General features: G+C 44.5%; 1 protein-coding gene across 1 annotated transcript; it reads right to left on the bottom strand.

Moving 5' to 3' along the window:
• Positions 1 to 10,293: 10,293 nt before the first annotated feature.
• On the bottom strand, positions 10,294 to 11,558 carry LOC150025815 (uncharacterized). Its single transcript, XM_090305299.1, has 2 exons — positions 10,700 to 11,558; positions 10,294 to 10,616 (listed from the first exon to the last, which is right to left on the bottom strand). The coding sequence occupies exons 1-2, from the start codon at positions 10,964 to 10,966 to the stop codon at positions 10,380 to 10,382; spliced, it is 504 nt and encodes a 167-aa protein (XP_090161425.1). The 5' UTR covers positions 10,967 to 11,558; the 3' UTR covers positions 10,294 to 10,379.
• Positions 11,559 to 21,774: the final 10,216 nt, after the last annotated feature.

The raw sequence follows: 21,774 nt of genomic DNA, 5'->3' as shown, positions 1-21,774 counted from the left end.
AGGTAACTTAGCCAAAATGAGAGTAGAAGCAGCGGCAAGTCAGGGAGCCTCCAGATGATGGCACGTGTACAGTTGGATGCGAGCCACGTGTCCAAGTCTGTAACTGCCAGGAGAGAGAAAACCACCAGGTATATAAGAGTTCTTAACAGATTTTCTGAGGTACGCACGTTCAGTTCATACACTTTACGCTTGCGAGTGACAGAGCTGTTTGTGAGAGAGAGTTTGCACGGTTCTCGTTCTTAGTTTTTGGTGATACCGTCACTGACTTGAGCGTCGGAGTGCGATCGGCCGCAACGGCGCCGTGTCGTTTCTTTGCAGGTTCTTGAAGTAGATCCAGGGAGGAACGAAGGTGATAAGCGGTGCGCACGTCGATCTTTGACGAGGCATTCTCCAGCGCTCCGGTCAACAGGCAGGATCATCTCTTATACATTATAAAGAGTTGTTCTGAAAATGAGTGTTTGTTATCTAAAAGTGATGAGTCATGGTTGTGGCATAGGAGGCTAGCTCATATTCACACAAATCACTTGAATAAGCTAAAGTCTAAGGAACTAGTGTATGGTTTACCAAACATAAAATTTCAGAATAATAAATTGTGTGATGCTTGTGCAAAGGTAAAACAGATAAGAACTTCATTTAAATCTAAAGATGTGGTTTCTACAAATAAAGCCTTGGATGTTTTACATATGGATTCGTTTGGACCATCTAGGACTGCTAGCGTAGCTGGAAATTACTATGCCTTGGTGATTGTTGATGACTTTTCAAGATATACATGGACTTTGTTTCTTGCTTCTAAAAATGATGCATATAAAGCCTTGAAGAAACTTGCTAAAGTTCTGCATAATGAAAATGAAAATAGGATAAAACAGATTCGTAGTGATCATGGGGGAGAATTTCAAAATGCAAAATTTGATAGATATTGTGAAAAACATGGGATCACACATAGTTATTCTGCTCCTAGGACACCCCAATAAAATGGTGTAGTTGAAAGGAAGAATAGGTCACTAGAGGAGTTAGCTAGGACCATGTTAAATGAATCTGGTTTACCTAAATATTTTTGGGCAGATGCAGTATACACTGCTTCTTATGTGCTTATCAGAACATTGATTAGACCAATTCTTAAGAAAACTTCCTATGAATTCTATAAAGGTAGGAAGCCTAGCATTAGTCATCTTAGGGTCTTTGGCTGCAAATGTTTTGTTCTAAATAATGGTAAAGACAATCTGGGGAAATTTGATCCTAGATCAGATGAGGGAATACATATTGGATATGCTATAAATGGTCATGCTTATAGAGTGTACAACAAAAGATTGCTTGCAGTAGAAGAATCTATACATGTTGTATTTGATGAAACAGATTTTTCTGTGCCCAAATCTGTTCTAGATGAACCTGGTATGAATGATTTAAGAACCATTTTGCAAAAGAATCAATCTAGTGAGCTTGATGCAACTAATCAAAATTCTGTCAAAGAATCTAATGTGAATGCAGGATTGCCTAAGGAATGGAAGACACCCAGGGATCTTACACTAGACAATGTAATTGGTAAAATTGAGAAAGGAGTCTCAACAAGGAATTCACTTAATAATTTCTGCAGAACAGTGGCCTTTGTTTCACAGATTGAGCCTAAAAGTCTGGAAGAAGCACTGCAAGACAACAATTGGATAACAGTAATGCAGGAAGCACTGAACCAGTTTGAATACAATGAAGTGTGGACCTTGGTTCCAAGAAAGCATATTGTGCAGGAGTGGGCTCAGGAACCGTCTCAGCTCCCTCCTCAAGGGCAAGATATTGTGGAGGTGAGGAGGCGTTGGAAGGGTTATCCTTAAGCGAGGCAGGACGCCTATCAGATGATGAGAGGGAGATGGCTACCATCGTGGTTTTCCTCCTCTTGAAGGCAGGGCCCTCCACAGATTCCTTATCGTCGTCAGAGGCGATGACCACCACCCCTTTGTTTTTCTCTAAGGGGGCTAGTGGAGGAAAAGCCCTGAGCGTGGCCAAAGGAATAGCCGCGATTGGGGTTGGAGAAGTGGGGGCTAGTGTTGTGTGTGGTGAGGTGGGGTCAGGTACAATGTGTGGAGAAGCAGGGTTGGGAGTTGTTTGTGGTGAAGTAGGTGTTGGAGTGGCTTGGGCAGAAGGGGCGAGAGGAGTAGTAGAACAGTCAGGCAGGGCTGGGTGTGCAAAGGTACCCGCCTTGCTAGTTGTGGCATTATCGCGAACAGACAAGACTCCAGCTAGTATTTAGCCAACAGAAGAGGTATAAACAAAACAATGCTTGAAGAAGGTTAGGAAAGGATTGTCATACCGATATATCCAGCAAGCCCAGTTGGGCTATACTCATTCTTGATGAGTTCAACAGTGTTGAAAATTACCCTCAGGCTGGCCAAAACCTGGCACACCTCGCAATCAGCTGAAGATATCTCATCCAAGGTCTTGGCCTTTTTGAGTGTTAGTGTCCCAACCTAGTACAGGGGGAACCCATCCAGAGCAGTGCGGTCAATCTCAGAGCAACACACTCTGAAGAATTTTCCTTTAAATCCTTTGTAGGATTGCTGGAATAACGTGGGGATCACTCTTCCTGTTATCCCACTGAAGCTGACCCAGACATTCTTCCCAGGGCTTTTGGCCTCGAAGAAGTGCAGGAAGACATCTACTGAGGGAGCGTGGCCGAAGAAGTTGCAAAGAATAGAGAAGGCTCTGATAAAGGCCCAGCTGTTGGGGTGCAACGTTGATCTCCGTTAGGAGCTCCCTTTCAAAGCCAGTGAAGGGGAGGCACTGCCTAATACGTTTGAATACGGTTTGGTAGAAAAAGAAAAAGGGCTCCCCGATGTTGGAGCGGTTATCGATGCAAACGGGTTCACCAGTTGTACAGGGGCCAACAACAATGTAGGCATCGCATTCTCTCCCAAAAGCCCTTCCTTTGAAGTCAGGTTCACTCTCTAAGTAAGCCCTCCAGTTAGCAATGGAGGTTAGGGAGGAGGTCTCGACGAGGAGTTCGTCGGAGGCCCAGGGTACAGGGGTTTGAGTTGATGCTAGGTGGAGGAGGATTGGCAGTGACTTTAGTTCGTGCCATGATGAAGGGAAGCTAAGAAAAACAGAGAAAGGAAGAAACAAAGGTTCAACAAGGGGAAACTATGGTGCGAAAAACCCAGAAATAGAGGAGCGAAGAAGATGCAGAGGAAGATTCGAAAATAAAATAAATCTAAACAGCTCCAGGCAGCTTATCAATACATGAAATCAAGATTAAAGAGCAATCAATGCGTAAAAATCATACCTTTGATGGTTGATCAGCGAAAGTTTCGGTTTTTGCAAGAAGGAATCAGAGAAAGCTCGAGGAAGAAAGTGAAGAGTGTAAGAACAAGTGCAAGTGATGGAACAGTGCCTGAAGCGCACAATTTTGAAAGACTTAACGTAAACTTGAGAAGCGCAAGAGACGTTAAGTCCCAGCCGCACGATTGGGCCACGTGTCCGTTGATTACAATATGAACCGGAAGGCGTCACTTCAGCGCACTATGCCTGTCCCATCACAGGAGGCCACGTACGACAGTAGGGCGAGGCCATAAGTCCCTTCGCTGAACAAGTTGTCTGGTCGAGACTGGGGGGCTTGTGTACCATACGGTCCTCGAGCGTTGACCAAAGTCAACATGGTGGGACCCCGAGGGAGGGATCCACTGGAAAGTACTGCAGGGCAGGAAGTGTTGAACCAAGTAGTGTTCAAGCTTTGAAGAATCCAAATCCTTTGAAGGATGTTGAAGCCTTTGTTGTGCTGGTTTAAGCTTTGTTCTGGGGTAGTTTATATGTTGTAATCCATCCTATGATTTGTACCGCCCTGGCAGTCGGAAGTGATGACGTGGCATCCAGCTACAGTATAGGTGTGTTGACAAGGCGCCAGGTTGGCAGAAGGGGAGGAAGTCGGGGGGCTCGTGAAGTCGCCAGTTGTCAAGTTGGCGTGTTCCGATCTCCAGCATACCAGAACCGGCGATCACCGGGTTAAAGATGAAGTCGCCAGATGTAAACTCAGGCGACCAAGTGATTGGAGATCGCCAGAACAAGCACATCGCCGAAGATGAAGGTGGTGCAGATTATGAAGGCGGCCGGCGAGACCACAGGGAAGGTGTACGAGAGCACCCTAACTCGCCAATTCCAGTAGAGATCGCGCTCCCAAGTTAGCTATGCACTGGGCAGTACCATGCATAAGTAACTTAGCCAAAAAGAGAGTCAGAAGCAGCGCCCAAGTCAAGGAGGCTCCAGATGATGGTACGTGTACGACTGGATGCGAACCACGTGTCCAGGTCTGTAACTGCCAGGAGAGAGAAAGTGACCAGGTATATAAGAGTTCTCAACGAACTTTTTGAGGTACGCACGTTCAGATTATACTCTTTACGCTTGCGAGTTCTTGAGCATACTGTGAGAGAGAACATTGGACGGTTCCTTGAGAGTTCTAGAGTGTTCTTGCTCTTAGTATTTGGTGGTTCGGTCACTGACTTGGGCGTTGGAGTGTGATCGGCCGCAGCGGCGCCGCTGTGTTCTTTTGCAGGTTCTTAAGGTGGATCTTGAAGAAGGACGGAGGTTTGAAGCGGTGCACACGTCGATCCTTTGACGAGGCAGGTTCCAACGTTTTGGTCAACAGGCAGGATCATCAGGCGCCCACCGTGGGGCCGTGTAAAACCTGTTCCCATCCACAGTGTGAGTTCTTGGAGGTTTTCGTAGTTTTCTGCGTGGTTATGTGCTGGTGCAACCACTGTTCGCTGTTCGTTTGAGATTTGTTCGGTGATTTCGCGTTTTCCACCGTTCGTTCGGATTTTTGTTCGGTGAAGTGAGGCTTTCTGTTGTTTACGCGAGATTTGTTCGGTGAAGTTTGAGTTCTCTGGCTCGTTGTGTTATCCGTAGGAGAAGCGGTGGTTTCTAGTGGAGTTACAGGTTTCTTTGGAGGTTCGTGGTGTTCTTGAGTTTCTTGCAGAGTTTCGCGCAGTTTTTCCCAATTGATCGCTGAATCGATCGTAGCTGAAGTAAGTGTTGTTCGCTGCATTCTGTGATTCGCTAAGTTTCATGAGAAAAATGAGAAGCAATCGTTCAAGTCCGGTTGCGCCCGTCGCTGCTGAAGGCGCCGCCGCCATGACCATGGCGCAGATGGCAGAGATGATGCGTTCGTTGCAGGCAACTGTGGAAGCCTCGCGCATAGAACAGGCGAGAATGCATGAGGACCTGGTCACCTCTCGCGCCAGGAATGATGAGCTTAGCAAGGTGACTGAGGAGCTGCGTTAAGCCCTTCAGGAGCAGCAAGGGCGTTCTACCGCTGAAGAGGTTGTGTCGTCGTCGCCACCTCGTGTTTTTCCTCTGCCTTTCGCTCAGGCGATTACTGACACGCCTATTCCTGCGAGTGTGGTTCCTGTTAAGGCTGTTTTCACCGGCGTGGAGGATCCTGAGGCTCATCTCACCACGTTCCATACGCAGATGATGTTGTCAGGGGGATCAGACGTCGTGTACTGCAAGATGTTCGTGAGCACACTCCAGGGAACGGCGCTGGAATGGTTTGTGAGCCTGCCTAATGGTCACATTACCAATTTCCAACAGTTCTCGAAGATTTTCGTCGAGCAGTACATTGTGAATAAGGCACCGCCCAGGGTGTCTTAAGATTTGTTTGATATAAGGCAATATCAGGGAGAGTCCCTCAGGGACTACCAAAATCGCTTTGGGGCGCAGATGGTCAGATCGCCGGCCAAAGATGAAGAAATGCTGGTCTATGCATTTAAGAAGGGCGTGCTGCCGGGACCATTCTGCGAGGCATTGATCAGGGCTCACCCCGCCACGTTTGCTGAGGTTAGGCGACTTGCGGTGGCCCACATCGCCGACGAGAGCGAAGTCGCCGAGAAGAGAGGAAGCGTGGCTCCCGCTAGGCCACGCGCCCAGACCAGGATCCAGCCACAAAGGGTGCTGGAGACAGCGGCGGCCAGAAGGGATCAGAGGACTCGCCATCCCTATGATCCAAGGAAGAACAAGGGTAGGGGCCAAGGACGCCAGCAACCAGCACGCCGGGAATACAATCGCCCGCCTAAGCACAAGTTTGTCATGGGTTTGGCGGACCTGACCGCCATCCCCAATATATCTGCTAGGTTGAAGGCGGCAGAAAAGGTGGGCGACAAGGTGTTGGGGCCAAAGCCAGACGCCTGGTGTGAGTTCCACCAGGGCTTTGGCCATACAGTGGACTCGTGCTTAGCATTAGGATACCAGCTCGACGATCTGGTTAAGAGCGGGTTCCTAAACGACTATTTGCTGGATAGAAGGACGGGGGGCGCGTCGAGCTCCCAACCAGCGGGTGCTGAGGCTCAGCAGCACGAGATGCCTACGCACGGAGAAATCCACACCATTGCAGGGGGTTTCTCAGGAGGTGGATGCACCGCATCACAGAGGAAGAGGTACGCGAGGTCTGTGATGACGGTGGATATGTTTGAAGACCACTCGCCGGAAGTGGATATTACATTCACCAAGCAAGATCTCCGGGATGTTGTGCCTCATGACAACGATCCCATAGTAATTTCGCTGATAACAGTAGGAAGAAAGGTCCACAGGGTGCTGGTGGACCAAGGAAGCTCGGCAGACGTGATGTTCTGGCCGACCTTCACGCAGTTGGAGCTGCCCCTTGACCAGCTGAGGCCCTATGGAGGGTGTTTGTATGGTTTCGCTGGTGACCAGGTGGAGGTCTGGGGGTACATAGAATTAAGGACAACGTTTACAGATGTGGCGGGTTCAAGAACAGAGAAAATCAAATATCTTGTTGTAAACGCTCCTTCAGCATACAACATCCTGTTGGGAAGACCCACGCTCAACAGGATAGGTGCCATACCGTCGACCCGGCACATGAAGGTGAAGTTGCCGTCCATGGAGGGGGTGGTTATCACCATCAAGTCCGATCAGAAGGAAGCGAAGAAGTGCTATGAGAATAGCCTGAAAAACAAGAGATCGGTGAGTTACGTAACAACCACCCCGCCTCCTGGTGTGAAGCCCAGATCGACGGTAACAGAAGATACCGCCGGAAGAGACGTGGAGATGGTGGATGCTGAGCTAGGGGGGGGAATGCCGGTCTGGAGGAGGAAGAGGCAAGGAATAGCCCTGAGGAAGCGAGAGAACTGGGAATCGCCAGGGGGGTGATCGCCAGAGAAACCAGACCAAAACCCGTCGAGCAGTGGCTCGAGAGAGAAATCAGGGGAAAGATCTTCAAGCTGGGAAGATCCCTGGAGGTTGAGCTCCAGGACCAGATCGCCAAGGTGATTGAGCGGCATCTGGACGCGTTTGCATGGTCCGCTTCGGACATGTCCGGGATCGATCCCGACTTCTTGTGCCATCATCTGGCGATGGACAACTTGGTAAGACCAGTGCGACAAAGAAGAAGAAAGTTCAACGAAGAGAGGAGGCAGGCGATCAGGGACGAAAAACAGAAACTCCTCGCTGCAGGCCACATCAGGGAAGTCCAATACCCTGAATGGTTGGCAAATGTCGTGCTGGTGAAGAAGAGTAATGGGAAATGGCGCATGTGCGTCGATTTCACTGACCTGAACAAGGCTTGCCCAAAGGATTCACTAGTGCAGATAAGTTAAACAAATGTGGCTATTTTAAATTTACAAATGCGGTCATAGAACTGCATTTGATCAACACGCATTTGTAAATCTGGAATTTACAAATGCGGTCCTATGACCGCATTCATAAATCACATTTACAAATGCGGTCATTTTAGATAACCGCATTTGTATATTATTCTGAATTAGGGAGTGGGTTTGGGGTTTAGGATTTATGAATGCGGTCTTGGTAAAAACCGCATTCATAAATCACTATTTACAAATGCGGTCATTTACTAAGACCGCATTTGTAAATGCGAATTCACTATTTACAAATGCGGTCTTGGTAAATGACCGCATTTGTAAATAGTGTTTTTTTTTTTTTGGTACATCCTGTTTTGTGTAGAAACCATATATTTAAATAACCTGCATAATGATTAAACCCAGCCAGACAAATACAAAAATGTAGTAACCAATTGAAATCATCAAAATGTACATTTACAAGTGATCAAATTACATATAATAAAACCACTAATGTTGTTTACTTATGCTAGAGTTATAAAAATTAATGAAGTATGTGGACCAAGAATCTTTAACATATGAAATGCCTTCCTCACTCATTGGTGTTTCTTCTGTGAATAACTGCATTGCAAAGTTGACATAAATTAGTTTCTAGATATATATATGTTCAAGAATTATAAAAATGATTTAACATATACCTCCTTCCAACCAGTTTTAACACCTAGTCTTATAATGGTAATCATCCATTGCATAATGTAATAGCCACACTCATAGCTTCCTGGTTGTTTATTACACTATATAATTCAATAAAAAGTAATATGTTAGTATATTGATAAACAATGATAATAGAGAAAGAAAAAAATTACAAACCTTTACTCTTATGTAGTTCAAATTATTTGAACTGGATCGACCTTTTAGGATGTTATATCCACGCCATGAACTGGTTAATACAAAAAACCTCGTTAGTAGATGGTTAATTAGTAACATATACAAAGTTAAGTTTATACTATACTTACGTATCAATGATATCCTTAAATTTTGTGGGCATCTTCTTGTGTAGGGAACATAACCACACAGCAGTCTTATCAACCATTGATAAGACAAGTAACTGCCAATGATGCCTATATGATCATTGAAAAGAGTTAGTAAATATTTAAAACATGAAATAATAATAATTGATGACATATAATTAAACTTACTCATTAATGTAAGGGCATAAATAAATTTGTTTTCCCTCTTTTTCCAGGATGTTAGTGATGTATGCTTGAGTCTCAGTTGAGTTTGGTCCAACGGGATTAGTATATGCAGGATCTACGAATCCATACATATTTTCCTTCCCCTCAGTGATACAGACTCTATGCAAAAACCTACAAGTTTTTAGTTAAAGCATAATCAATAATAATTTAACATAAAGTAAATTGAATAATAGGTAAAGATACTTACATCATAAAAAATTGAATTATACTTATATTGAGCTCCTGGTTCCCAGATATAAATTCTGATAAATCTGTGTTGTAAATCATCAGTGGCAGTTCAGTGTTGATTTGAAAAAATGTATTATCCCACGGAACTGGAAAAGTATCATTGCCAATCTGACTAGCAATGAGACGTAGGGAAGCCATAGGATCGTCAACTGGAACCTCACGATTCTTTTTCGGAGTTGGTGGCTGAAAAGGTTCCTACAAGATAAACAACATTTGTATTAAATTATATGTAATATATAAATATAAATAAAAAATAATATAATGAAACGAAATTATTACATGAGGTTCGGGCATAGATCGAATGAGCTCTCTGGGCCAGGCAACGAATGTCTGAAATGCATCGGCCACAGTGGTTACCTCATCTGAAGGTAGTGGAACACGAGCATCAGGAAATCGTACTTTTTCAACAGTTACCTTCGCCACATCAAGGGAGAGAGGAACGCTATGTAAGGTGGTGGCGTTTTTATAGACTTTTCCAAGTGCCACCACCCGAGGAAGTTTGCCGCCCACTACCAGTAGCTCACAATCCTCTGTCTGCCCATTGATATCATCCCCTGATGTTGGAGGAGCCGCACAACTCCCCTTTGTGCTCTTGGGAGTGGGACTAACAAGGGGTTCAATCGGCTCAGCACAAACTTGTTGCGATAGAAACTCTTGTCGCATTCGATCATTCTCCTTTTTCATCTCCAGCCACATCAAATCAGTTTCCTTTCTCATCTCCTCCATTATTTCTTCACGTAACTTAGTCTTCATTTGAGTTTCCTTCTTGGAGGAGGAGGATGGCTGTCGTTCTGAAACTCCAAAAAAAAGTTTAATTCCGACCCCTTGTCCAGCGGCACGAACACGACCAGAGTGTTCAGGTCGTCCAATTGCTTCAACCAGGATATCGTGACGACCTTCAGCAACAAATGTACCGTCGGATTCCAAGGAATCCTGCAAGAGTACACAAAAATCATATTTTCAATCATTAATATAATTAATGCTTTAAAAAAATTGAAAATAACAAAATTAACATACAATTTTTTCGATTATAACCCCGGATTGCTCGGAACTTGGTGCACCGGACTTTTTAATTCGGGCCCTCTTCCATTTTTCATGGCGAAAAGGTGGTGGAGGAGAAGTGACCCCTGTTTCCACATTCTCAGAATACGTCCCCTGTTGAGATTTCTCCTTTTCCACCATCAGTGTTTGCTCAAGTTTTCTATACCCCGAACGAGACATAACATGCGGGGTAAGATTCTTCAAAGCTATCTCTTGAGCTTTCTTCCGACGATCCTGTCATAATTGAAATAAACAAACTGAAGTAAATAAGATAAACTTATTAATGTTATATAAACAAAAAAGTTACTTCACTTACCATCCAAGCCTCATTTTCACGGCTTTCTCTAAAAAGACGCCATGTCTCTTCATCAATATGTTGGTACTTTAAACATGGATTTTCGTCTTTAAGGTCGCCAAAAATGTATCTCGATGTCAGTCTTGACTTAAAGGTACGAAATTTAAGTGCGATATTGGATAATATCTTTGATCGAAGCGGTTCCACATCAGGAATGTCAAAGTTTGCCTGCAAAATAACATCATGAAATTAAAATTAATTAATCAATATTAAAAAGCATTATATGATAACAATAATAATGTAAAGCTTACCAGAACATCCTCCCATAGCATGTTCCGATCAACCTCTGAAACCTCATCCCATGAATTAATCAAAATGGAGAGCCTCTCACGAGAAACAACTCCAAGATAGCTCATAAACTCATCTGCCTTAGGACCAAAAGCCACTCCAGTGTTGACGTCAATGTCAACATGTGTCTTCTCACCAGCAGCACGTCTCAATGCAAGACGCTTCAATCTAGTAGGTCCTCTACTACCTCGTCCAGATCGAGGTCTGACTGGAGTCTGGTCGTCATCCATGTCTCTGTTAAAAAAATTAGGTAACAAACATTAGTTAATGTGCATCGAATTAAAATCATATAAAAATAATACATAAAATTATAAATGTTTATTTACATGTTGCATGTGGGTTGAATGTTTATATGTAAATTCCTTCACTGTGGTCTTTACGGGTTGCATGTACATCATCAAGTACATCGTCATCTTTATTAGTTATCATTGGTGTGAATGAACGAGTTTCGCCATATTCAATATCATCTATGGCTTCCCCTTGTTTTTTCCCGTGTAAAACGACATACCAATGTTCTGACGTAGGATCTTTCACATAGAAAACCTGAGATGCTTGTTGAACCATTATAAATGGCTCATCTCGATACCCTATCTTTCGAAAGTCCACTAGTGTGAATCCTGATTCATCAATTTTAACCCCACTTTTATTATCAACCCATTTACACTTGAAAACTGGAACGGAAAACTTAGTGTAGTCAATCTCCCATATCTCTTCTATAAACCCATAGTATGCCATTGATCCAAGTACTGGATTTGTATCTTTCGAAGTCGAAAACTGCATTGACTCGGCTTCAAGAGTAACACCAGAATTTTGAATTGTACTCTTTTCATCCAGGGACTTCGTGTAAAATATACAATTATTCACTTCGTACGCTGTACATGAAATGACATCAAACTTCAATCCAGCAGCCAACCAAGTCAAGGTCTCTGATGCCGTTGAATCCTTGAACACCTCATCTTTAAACCAAGGCATGAAAGTTCTATTATGTTCCATCAAGACCCATTTCTCTGCTTGTCTTGGGTTATTTGCCTTCACAATGGCTTTATGAGCTTCTATGTAAGGTACAACTTCATCTGTGTTATTCAATATGTACAAATGTGCTTGCAAGACTTCTGATCGAGATTTGCTTACAATATTCACACCACGTAAACATTTACTTGTAGAACGCCTGTGGTGCCATGAATTAGCTGGAACACCTATTGGATTTGCTTTTGTCATGTACTCTGAACAAAATTCAATACTTTCTTCAGCTATGTACCTTTCAATCATTGAAGCCTCTGGACGATAATGATTTTTCACATAACCTTTCAAAATTTTCATATACCGCTCAACAGGATACATCCATCTTAAGTACACTGGTCCACACAATCTAACCTCTCTTACCAGATGCACCACTAGATGAACCATGATGTCAAAAAAAGACAGAGGAAAAAACATTTCCAATTCACACAAGATAACAACAATTTCATTTTGAAGTTCATCTAGTTTTGAGGGATCAATGACTTTACAACAGATGGAAGAGAAGAATGAGCACAAACGGGTTATGGTGTGTCTAACATTTTTTGGTAAGATCCCACGGATAGCTACCGGCAACAATTGTTGTATCAAGATGTGACAATCATGAGACTTCAACCCAATTAACTTCAAATCTTGCATTGACACTAGACTCTTCACATTTGAGGAATGTCCTTGTGGCACTTTCACACCCTTTAGACATTGACAAAAACTAATTTTTTCATCTTTTGACATTGTGTAACAGGCTGGGGGCAAATATGTACGCTTACCCATTTGTATGGGTGCCAACTCGCCGCGTATGTTCATCTCAATCAAATCTAAACGAGCATTTAGACCATCCTTCGTCTTCCCGTTAATGTTAAGAAGTGTACCAATTAAGCTATCACACACATTCTTCTCAACATGCATTACATCTATACAATGTCTGACTTCTAACCTCGACCAGTACGGAAGATCAAAGAAGATTGATTTCTTCTTCCAAATATTTGTCACAGATGACTTTTTTTTGGACTTGCCGAAGGTGTGGTCTATGTTATTTACCTTTTCGTAAACCTCAACACCGGTTAATGGAGTTGGTGGACCACTACCCTCTTGGTGTCCATTAAAGGCTTTTTTCAACCTCCGGTAAGGATGATGACTTCTAAGAAACCTCCGATGCCGAAGATATACTGTTTTCCTTCCATGTTTCAATTGTTGAGAAGCAGTGTCTTCTTCGCATATTGGACACGCTTTGTGACCCTTAACACTATAACTTGATAAGTTACCATATGCCAGAAAGTCATTGATGGTGCAAAATAACATGGCATGAAGCTTGAAAGTTTCATTAGCAAATCCGTCAAATACTTCGACACCCTGGTCCCACATTAACTTCAAATCTTCAATTAGGGGACTTAGATAAACATCAATATCATTCCCTGGTTGTTTCGGACCGGATATCATCATAGACAACATCATGTATTTTCGCTTCATGCACAATCTAGGAGGTAAGTTGTAAATAACTAGTAATACAGGCCGTGAACTGTGATTTGTACTCATATTACCAAACCAAACGGATTCATTCCGTCTGTAGCTAAACCAAGTCGGATATTTCTTGATTCTTTACCAAATTCTGGAAAGTCATCATCAAATTTCTTCCATTGAATAGAATCAGCTGGATGTCGGTACATGCCATCGCATTTCCTCTCATCTGCATGCCATCTAAGATTCTTAGCATCGTCTGGGTTTGCAAACAAACGCTTCATCCTTGGAATGATGGGAAGATACCACATAACCTTCATTGGGGGTCCATGCTTTTCCATGTCATCAATAGAATCATCATCTTTTTGTTTCAACTTATAACGTGATAACCCACACCTCGGACAACTTTTCAACAATTCAAAATCTTTCCGGTATAATATACAATCATTAGGACATGCATGTATCTTTTTGTACTCCATACCCATTGGACAAAGAATCTTTTTGGCCTCGTAATTACGATTAGGTAGACTATTTCCCTCTGGAAGCATATCCTTCAACAGCTGGAGCAATTCCGTGAAGCTTTTATCAGTCCATCCGTTTATTGCCTTCAAATTCATCAATCTTAACACCGCCGACAACCGTGTGAAGTTAGTTGATCCAGGATACAAAGGAGTCTCTGCATCTTTTGACATACTTTCATATCCATGCGCTTTTGCAAAACACTCAGCTCCCACATCACGAATCATGTCCTCCAATCGATCATCATCTCCATCATCGTGTACTGCTTCATCCATGGTAGAACCCACATATTCTTCAGTTACGGAAACACGTGGTAAATTTAATAATTCACCATGCCATGTCCAAGTTGTATAAGATCGAAGAAACCCATCACATAGCAGGTGTTCCCTCATGATATTCACATCCAGTATCCTTCCATTCAAACAGTTAACGCACGGACACCTGATCTTTGCTCCATCATGACCACTAATAATCGCGTTACGCTGTGCAAATTGTATAAATTCCTCTACTCCCCTTTCGTACTCATCACTTATACGAACATCATTAATCCAACTTCGATCCATTATATATTCTGGAATATAGTTAGGATTTTCTAATAATTAGTATTCTCTTCAATCTCACACATTTGCCGAGGGTCGAACACCCCCGGACTCAATCCAAACACGATATTTCTATTCTAAAAGTAACAATAACTAACATAACATAAAACTTTTATTAAAATGTAATTAACAACTAACTAAATATTTCACTTCTAAAATTAAAATTCTAGAACAATGTTTAATACACTATAGAATTATAATTCCATAAAGATTAATATCATATTCATTTTTATTTAAGTAAAAGTAGTTTAAAGTGACAATTATAAAAAATAAATGATGCCAGGGAAAAAAAGAAAGATATGCAAAGAGAAAGTGCAAAAAATAAAAATAATTACAAAAATAGAATTTATATATAATATAAATTTAAGAAAATAGAAATTATATAATACAAAAATTCAAAATACACACAAATATATAAATTATTAGTTATTAGTTATATACATTCCAAGTTATATTAGTTATTAATTAAATATATATTATAATACAGAAAAATAAAAATTCAAAATATTAAATATGAATTCAAAATTTTAAATATAAATTCAAAATATTAAATAAATACAACACCAACCTTTAGGTTGATGGTGATCGGAGATGTAGGCGAAGGCGGTGGCGGAAGCAGTGGCGGTGGCGGAGCAGAAAAAACCAGAGAACCAATAGAACAGTAACCACCTATATGCAGAAAACGAGTAAGGAAACGAAATGACAATGCCAAGGAAGTGAATAATGACAATGACGAAAACGAAAACGAAAACAAACGTTGAAGCAGAGAGAGCTGAAACTTACAATGCAAAGCGGAGACAGCTGAGAACGTTGAAACGAAGAGCGGAGAAGACGAAAGTGAAAGTGAAAACCAGTGGCGCGCTTCTATTTTTAGGGTAAAATTGATTTACAAATGCGGTTCTAAGGTAAGACCGCATTTGTAAATCAATTAAAATGAATTACAACTGCGGTCATAGTAAAGACCGCATTTGTAATTCATTCTGAATTGAATTACAACTGCGGTCATACTAAAGACCGCATTTGTAATTCAATTCAGAATGAATTACAAATGCGGTCTTTTCTATGACCGCAGTTGTAATTCATTTTAATTGATTTACAAATGCGGTCTTACCCTAGAACCGCATTTGTAAATCAATTTAATTACAAAAATGCCACCGCGTTTTTTACAAATGCGTTTAAACGCAAAGCCGCACTAAATAAATAGTCGTTGTTTTCAAATTTTGTACTAGTGATTCATATGCTTTACCAAGCATAGACGCCCTGGTAGATAGTGCTGCAGGGTGTAAGTTGTTGAGCTTCCTGGATGCCTTCTCGGGGTATAATCAGATCAAGATGCATCCCATGGATGAAGAGAAGACAGCCTTCATGACGGAGAGATCGTGCTATTGCTATAAGGTGATGCCGTTTGGGCTGAAGAACGCGGGGGCCACGTACCAGAGGCTGATGGATCGAGTACTTGCACCGATGCTGGGAAGGAACGTGCAAGCGTACGTCGATGACATGGTCGTGACCTCGCCGAAAAAAAGCAAGCATGTCGCAGACTTGGAAGAATTGTTCACGATGATCGCCAAGTTCAGACTGAAGCTGAATCTAGACAAATGCATTTTCGGCGTGGAGGCTGGAAAGTTTTTGGGTTTCCTCTTGACTGAAAGAGGCATAGAGGCCAACCCTGATAAGTGTGCCGCCATCTTGGCGATGAGGAGCCCAGCTACGGTGAAGGAAGTTCAACAGCTAACAGGTCGGATGGCAGCCCTGTCTCGCTTCGTGTCAGCTAGCGGAGAAAAGGGGCATCCCTATTTTCAGTGTTTGAGGCGCAATAACAAGTTTGTTTGGACGAAGGAGTGCGAGGAAGCCTTCGTCAAGCTGAAGGAGTATCTGGCGAGCCCGCCGGTTTTGTGCAAACCACTGGTGGGAACCCCTCTCAGGTTGTATTTTGCTGTAACTGAGAGGGCGGTGAGTGCGGTGCTCGCCCAGGATCAAGATCAGGCTCAGAAGCCTATTTATTTTGTGAGTAAGGTGTTGCAGGGCCCCGAGACGAGATATCAGGCCCTGGAAAAGGCTGCGCTGGCTGTGGTATTTTCGGCGAGGAGGTTGCGCCACTATTTCCATAGCTTCACCATACTGGTGATGACTGACCTGCCCATCCAGAAGGTCTTGAAGAAGCCTGACGTTGCAGGAAGGATGGTGAAGTGGGCAGTAGAATTGTCAGAGTTTGATATTAAATATGAGCCCCGAGGCCCGATCAAGGGGCAAATCTTTGCAGATTTCGTGGTCGAGCTCTCATCTGAGGCGACACGAGTTGAAGGGGACGACTTCCGTTGGGTGCTTTCAGTGGATGGATCGTCGAACCAGCAGGGTAGCGGTGCTGGAGTCATTTTGGAAGGACCCAACGGCGTGCTGATCGAACAATCTTTGAGATTTGCCATCAAAGCCAGTAACAATCAAGCAGAGTATGAGGCGCTGATCGCCGGGATTTTGCTGGCCAAAGAGATGGGAGCCAGGGTGCTAATGGCTAAGAGTGACTCGCTGCTAGTCACAGGGCAAGTAACAGGCAAGTTCCAGGCTAAAGATCCACAAATGGCGGCTTATTTGGAGTATGTGCAGGAATTGTAGAGTTCCTTTGCCTCCTTTGAAGTGGTGCATGTGCCCAGAGAGCAGAATGCCCGAGCTGACTTGCTAGCTAAGCTCGCCAGTTCAGGCAAGGGGGGTAGACAGAGAACGGTGATTCAAGAAACTCTGAAGACGCCGAGAGCATTTGTAGCAGATCACCTGGTTCTTCAGATAAGCAAGTCGATGGAGAAAGCAGCGAGAAGTCATAAGTCCCTGACGCAAGAAACTTTGAGATCGCCGAGAATTAGAGCATGTCGAGGAGAGAAGGTGAACATGACGCAGGTTTGCGCTATCCATGAGCCAGACACCTGGATAACACAGTACAAGCGGTGCCTGGCAGATGGCCTTCTCCCACTGGATCCGGCAGAGGCCAGGAAGGTAAAGAAAAATTCTAGCAAGTACACATTGATTGATGGCGATCTGTACAGGTTTGGGTTCACTCACCCACTCCTGGAATGCGTACATGGTGAGAAGTGCACGAGAATCATGGCAGAGCTCCACGAAGGTATATGCGGAAGCCACGTCGGAGGTCGAGCTCTGGCCGCGAGGACTCTCCGTGCAGGTTACTACTGGCCATCGATGAGAGAAGATTGCAAGAAGTATGCCCAGTGTTGCAAACAATGCCAACAGCACGCCGATTGGCACAAGGCGCCTCCCGAGGAGTTGAAGTCGATCTACAGCCCTTGGCCGTTTCATACTTGGGGAATCGACATCCTGGGACCATTCCCGCTGGCGATCAGGCAAATGAAGTACTTGGTGGTGGCGATTGAGTATTTCACCAAGTGGATCGAAGCAGAACCAGTGGCCTAGATCACCGCACACAAGATCGAAGGTTTCGTGTGGAAGAATATTGTGTGCCGGTTTGGAGTGCCCAAGCGCCTGGTGTCGGACAATGGGACTCAGTTTGCAAGCCACCTGTTGAAGAAGCTTTGCGAAGGGGTGGGAATTCAACAAGTGTTTGCATCCGTCGAGCACCCTCAGACAAATGGCCAGGTGGAGTCAGCTAATCGGGTGTTGCTGAGAGGTTTGAAGAGAAGGCTAGAGAAAGCCAAAGGAAGCTGGGCTGAGGAGGTACCCCATATAGTCTGGGCATACCACACCACCGAGCAGTCAGGAACCCATGAGACCCCGTTCAGCCTGGTCTATGGGTGTGATGCAATGATTCCAGTAGAGATCCAGGAAAGCTCGCCGAGATTCCAGAACTTTGTAGAGGAAGACTCGAATGAAGAGAGAAGGCTGAACCTGGATCTACTGGATGAGGTCAGGGAAGAGGCGAGATTGAAGGCTGAAGCGGTGAAGAGGAGGATTCAACGAAGATATAACTCGAAGGTGATGCCGAGACAGTTTAGGGAAGGCGACCTGGTGATGAGGAAAGCCCACCAGTACGAGATGGAGAATAAACTGTCGCCCAAGTGGACTGGACCGTTCAAAATAACCGAGGCGCTCGGGAACAGCGCCTACCGCTTAGAGACATTGGAAGGAGGGGCGATTCCTCGCACTTGGAACGCTACGCACCTCAAGTTATATTACAGCTGAGAACTTTGTAAGTAAAGATAAACACGAAGTTACATTACAATGTTTCTGTTAAAACAGTTTGAAGGGGGCGCTCTTTTTTCCCTAAGGAGGGTTTTTAATGAGGCCACCCAATAAAGAGAATTTTTCAAAGTACAAGTTGTTTTAGATTGCGTGCCTGTTGTTTTCAGAAAGTTTTGAAGAAAGACCTTGTCACTTATATGTGACTTAAGGCAAGTTAAAGATATATTGCATGCTTTCTAAAAAGTTTTAAGTCCTCATCGTTTTTCGGCGATCGGAGGCATCAGTTAAAGTTTTAAGTCCTCATCGTCTTTCGGCGATCGGAGGCACAAGTTAAAGTTAAAGTCCTCATCGTCTTTTGGCGATCGAAGGCACCAGTTAAAAAGACCTCAACGCCCTCGCGCGTCCTGAGGCGAGTTAAAGACCTCCTCGCCGTCGAGCGAGTGCAGGCGAGGAAGAGTGGAAAGTCCTCAGTGTTTCTGGGGGCAAGAAGATGTAACCCCTGGGGCAATGTAGAGGCACCAGTGAAAAGTCCTCAGTGTTTCTGGGGGCGAGAAGATGTAACCCCTGGGGCAATGTAGAGGCACCAGTGAAAAGTCCTCAGTGTTTCTGGGGGCGAAAAGATGTAACCCCCGGGGCAATGTAGAGGCAAGTAAAAGACCTTCTCGCCTATGAGCGAGTTCAGGCGAGTTAAAAGACCTTCTCGCCTATGAGCGAGTTTAGGCGAGTTAAAAGACCTTCTCGCCTATGAGCGAGTTCAGGCGAGTTAAAGACCTTCTCGCCTATGAGCGAGTTCAGGCAAGATAAAATCCTTCTCGTCTCGAACGAGTTTAGGTATGGTGTTGAGGGTGGACGAAGTTTGGAAGGTGGCTAAGGTAGGTTCGAAGAGAGCGCCTAGCCACCCGGTCTTTTGTTCTGAAGTTCAGGAAGGTAGAGAAGGATCCGAAAGGCGCCTCTACCCCCAGATAAAAGAACAATGGCCAAGGCATGAAGCCAGAAAGAAGCTGATATCGCCAAGAGTCTTTGGCGACCAGGAAAAGTTCAAACAGTGGCGAGAAAGCTAAAGACCCGTTTTGGTGAAGCAGATCGGGTGAAGCAATGTTTTAAGCCAGTAGTTGAGTTAAAGTTCGTTGCTTGAAGAGTAATTTTACGCTAAGGTTAATTGCCTTAAGATTACAAGTTGTTAAAGTGATTATTGTTTGAAGTTGAAATGGTTCGAAGCAGTTGAGTATAAGGTCGTGCCTACGAATTCGCTAAGTCATTTCTTTGAAGTAAATCACGCAAAGAAAGTTAAAAGCAGACAAAGAAGTTACAGGAAGAAATGCCAAGGTAATTTCATTAAGTAAATACCAGTTCGGGCACATATACAGAAAGAGGGAAAAAGTTTATTACAAGTTACATACAAAGAAAAAGCATAAAGGTGGTAGATGAGGGGAAATTGATTAGTCTTCAGCGGGAACCACCTTCCCATCCACCACCTCGTTGTTTAGGGACACCATGCTGAGATCCAAATCGGGGAACAAGCATGCAAACTGTTCCCGTGCAGCCTCGAATCCAGCAGCCAGAATTTGGGCAGAACTCAGATTAAGTTCTTCAATCTGTTTCTGGAGTTCTTCAGTTTGTTCCTTCAGCCCCTTATTCTGCTGCTCCAGCTCTTCGACTTGCTTCTTGAGTTTTTCGTTGGTTTCTTGAGCTTGGAGAAGGTCTTTAGCAACCTTCTTGGATTCTGCTTGCACCTTGCCCAGTTCAGCAGCTATCTCCCCTTTTTCCTTGTTGGCTTCAGCAAGTTTCGCCATGGTGTCATCCCTTTTTTTTTCCACCTTTCCCAGGAAGATCTCCCGATTAGCTGACCTTTGCTCCAGTTTCTTCACCTTGGCGGTGTCAGTTTTTATGAGAGCCTCCATGTCAGCCACCTTGACGCGATAAGGCACGATCTTGCTCTCCAGCTCGATTTTTTCTTGAGCCAAGAGTTGTACCTTATGGCGGAGGTCAGTAGCCTCCTTGCGCGCCAACCGGAGCTCAGTGCTCATCGCATCTTCTACTCGGGAGTGTTCAACCTCCGCGAGTGTCAGATTGAAGGACAACTTCTCCACCTCAACCCTCATAGTGCTATTCTCAGTTCGAAGGTTGAAGAGGTCGTCCTGGAGCTTCCTGGTGGAGCTCTCCACAGCTCTAGTTATAATGGTGGGGAAGTCTTCTGCCATCTTCTTCAGTTTAGCAGAGAAAGGCTCCCACATCCTTGTGACCTCGAGAGAGAGGCTTGCTGTTGGAGGCACCGGGTGGGCCTGTTGTTGGCTCTCGCCGCCACCTTCTTTAGTTGGTTGTTCAACAGGTGCTTCTTGGCGCGGTGGCGACGTCGGGGATTCAGTGATCAGAATTGGAGAGGTATGGGCAACCTCATCCCCGATTGGAGCAACATCTGCGGCTGAGGCATTTGAAGGAGGACCCCCTCCAGCTGATACATACGGCATGGAGGCGCTCGGGGGGTCCTCCATGAAGTTTGGCTCGGGGGCCTCAACCACAGGTGGCGCAGTGGCCAAAGGAATTGCTTGGACTGGTGAGGCAGGAGCTGGTGGAGATGGCAGTGTTGGAGGTGGAGCAGGCGTGGATGGCGGTGTTGATGCTGGAAGAGAGGGTGGTGCAGATGATGAAGAAGGTGCCACCCTCTTCCTCTTCGTAACAAGGCCATCTTCAGTGGCCTCGTCGTCTTCCTCCTCCTCCTCGTGGACTACCTAGGGGGCTTTCCTCTTGGGTTTCCTGAGGACAAGCTTCTTGCGTTGGGCGGCGGGTTGGAGGTCGAAGGGAGCTGGGCCCCTGGGTGGCGATCTGCCTTGAGCGGCGGTGATCTCCACCACAGAGTTTGGTACTGTTTGGGAACCCGTTGCCAACCCGTGGGTTCGGGCGAGCGCCCTCAATTCAGCGAGCTTACCCTGGCCCAACATGTTATCTGCATAGAGCAAAAATGCATGGGTTAGTTCAAAGAGAAAACAAATGCATAAGGCAATATGCAGCAAGACAGATAAAGGGTGCAGAAAAATAAAACCAAAGTCTTGCGCACAACGCACAAGACGCCCAGAAACAGTTAACAGGAGTAAGTATTAGAATAAGAAGTTAAACGTTCTAACCTATTCGAATTTCGAGTTGGTCCTCGAAGAACTCGAAGCAGATAAGTGTGGTGGTGAGGAAGGTGATGTTGGCGTCTGCCATACTCTTCCAGAAAAAACAGAGATCTCTGTCCAAAGCGCCCATGCTATCAGGACTTCTGGGTCTCCTGAAGCAGCTTTTGGACTCTTTGTTCCCCTTGT

This window comes from Phaseolus vulgaris, chromosome 7 (genome assembly GCF_051622355.1).
Source record: "Phaseolus vulgaris cultivar YP4 chromosome 7, ASM5162235v1, whole genome shotgun sequence".
Classification (NCBI taxonomy): domain Eukaryota; kingdom Viridiplantae; phylum Streptophyta; class Magnoliopsida; order Fabales; family Fabaceae; genus Phaseolus; species Phaseolus vulgaris.
Note: the sequence above shows the minus strand (reverse complement) of the source record. Positions and strands in the feature narration are given on the sequence as shown.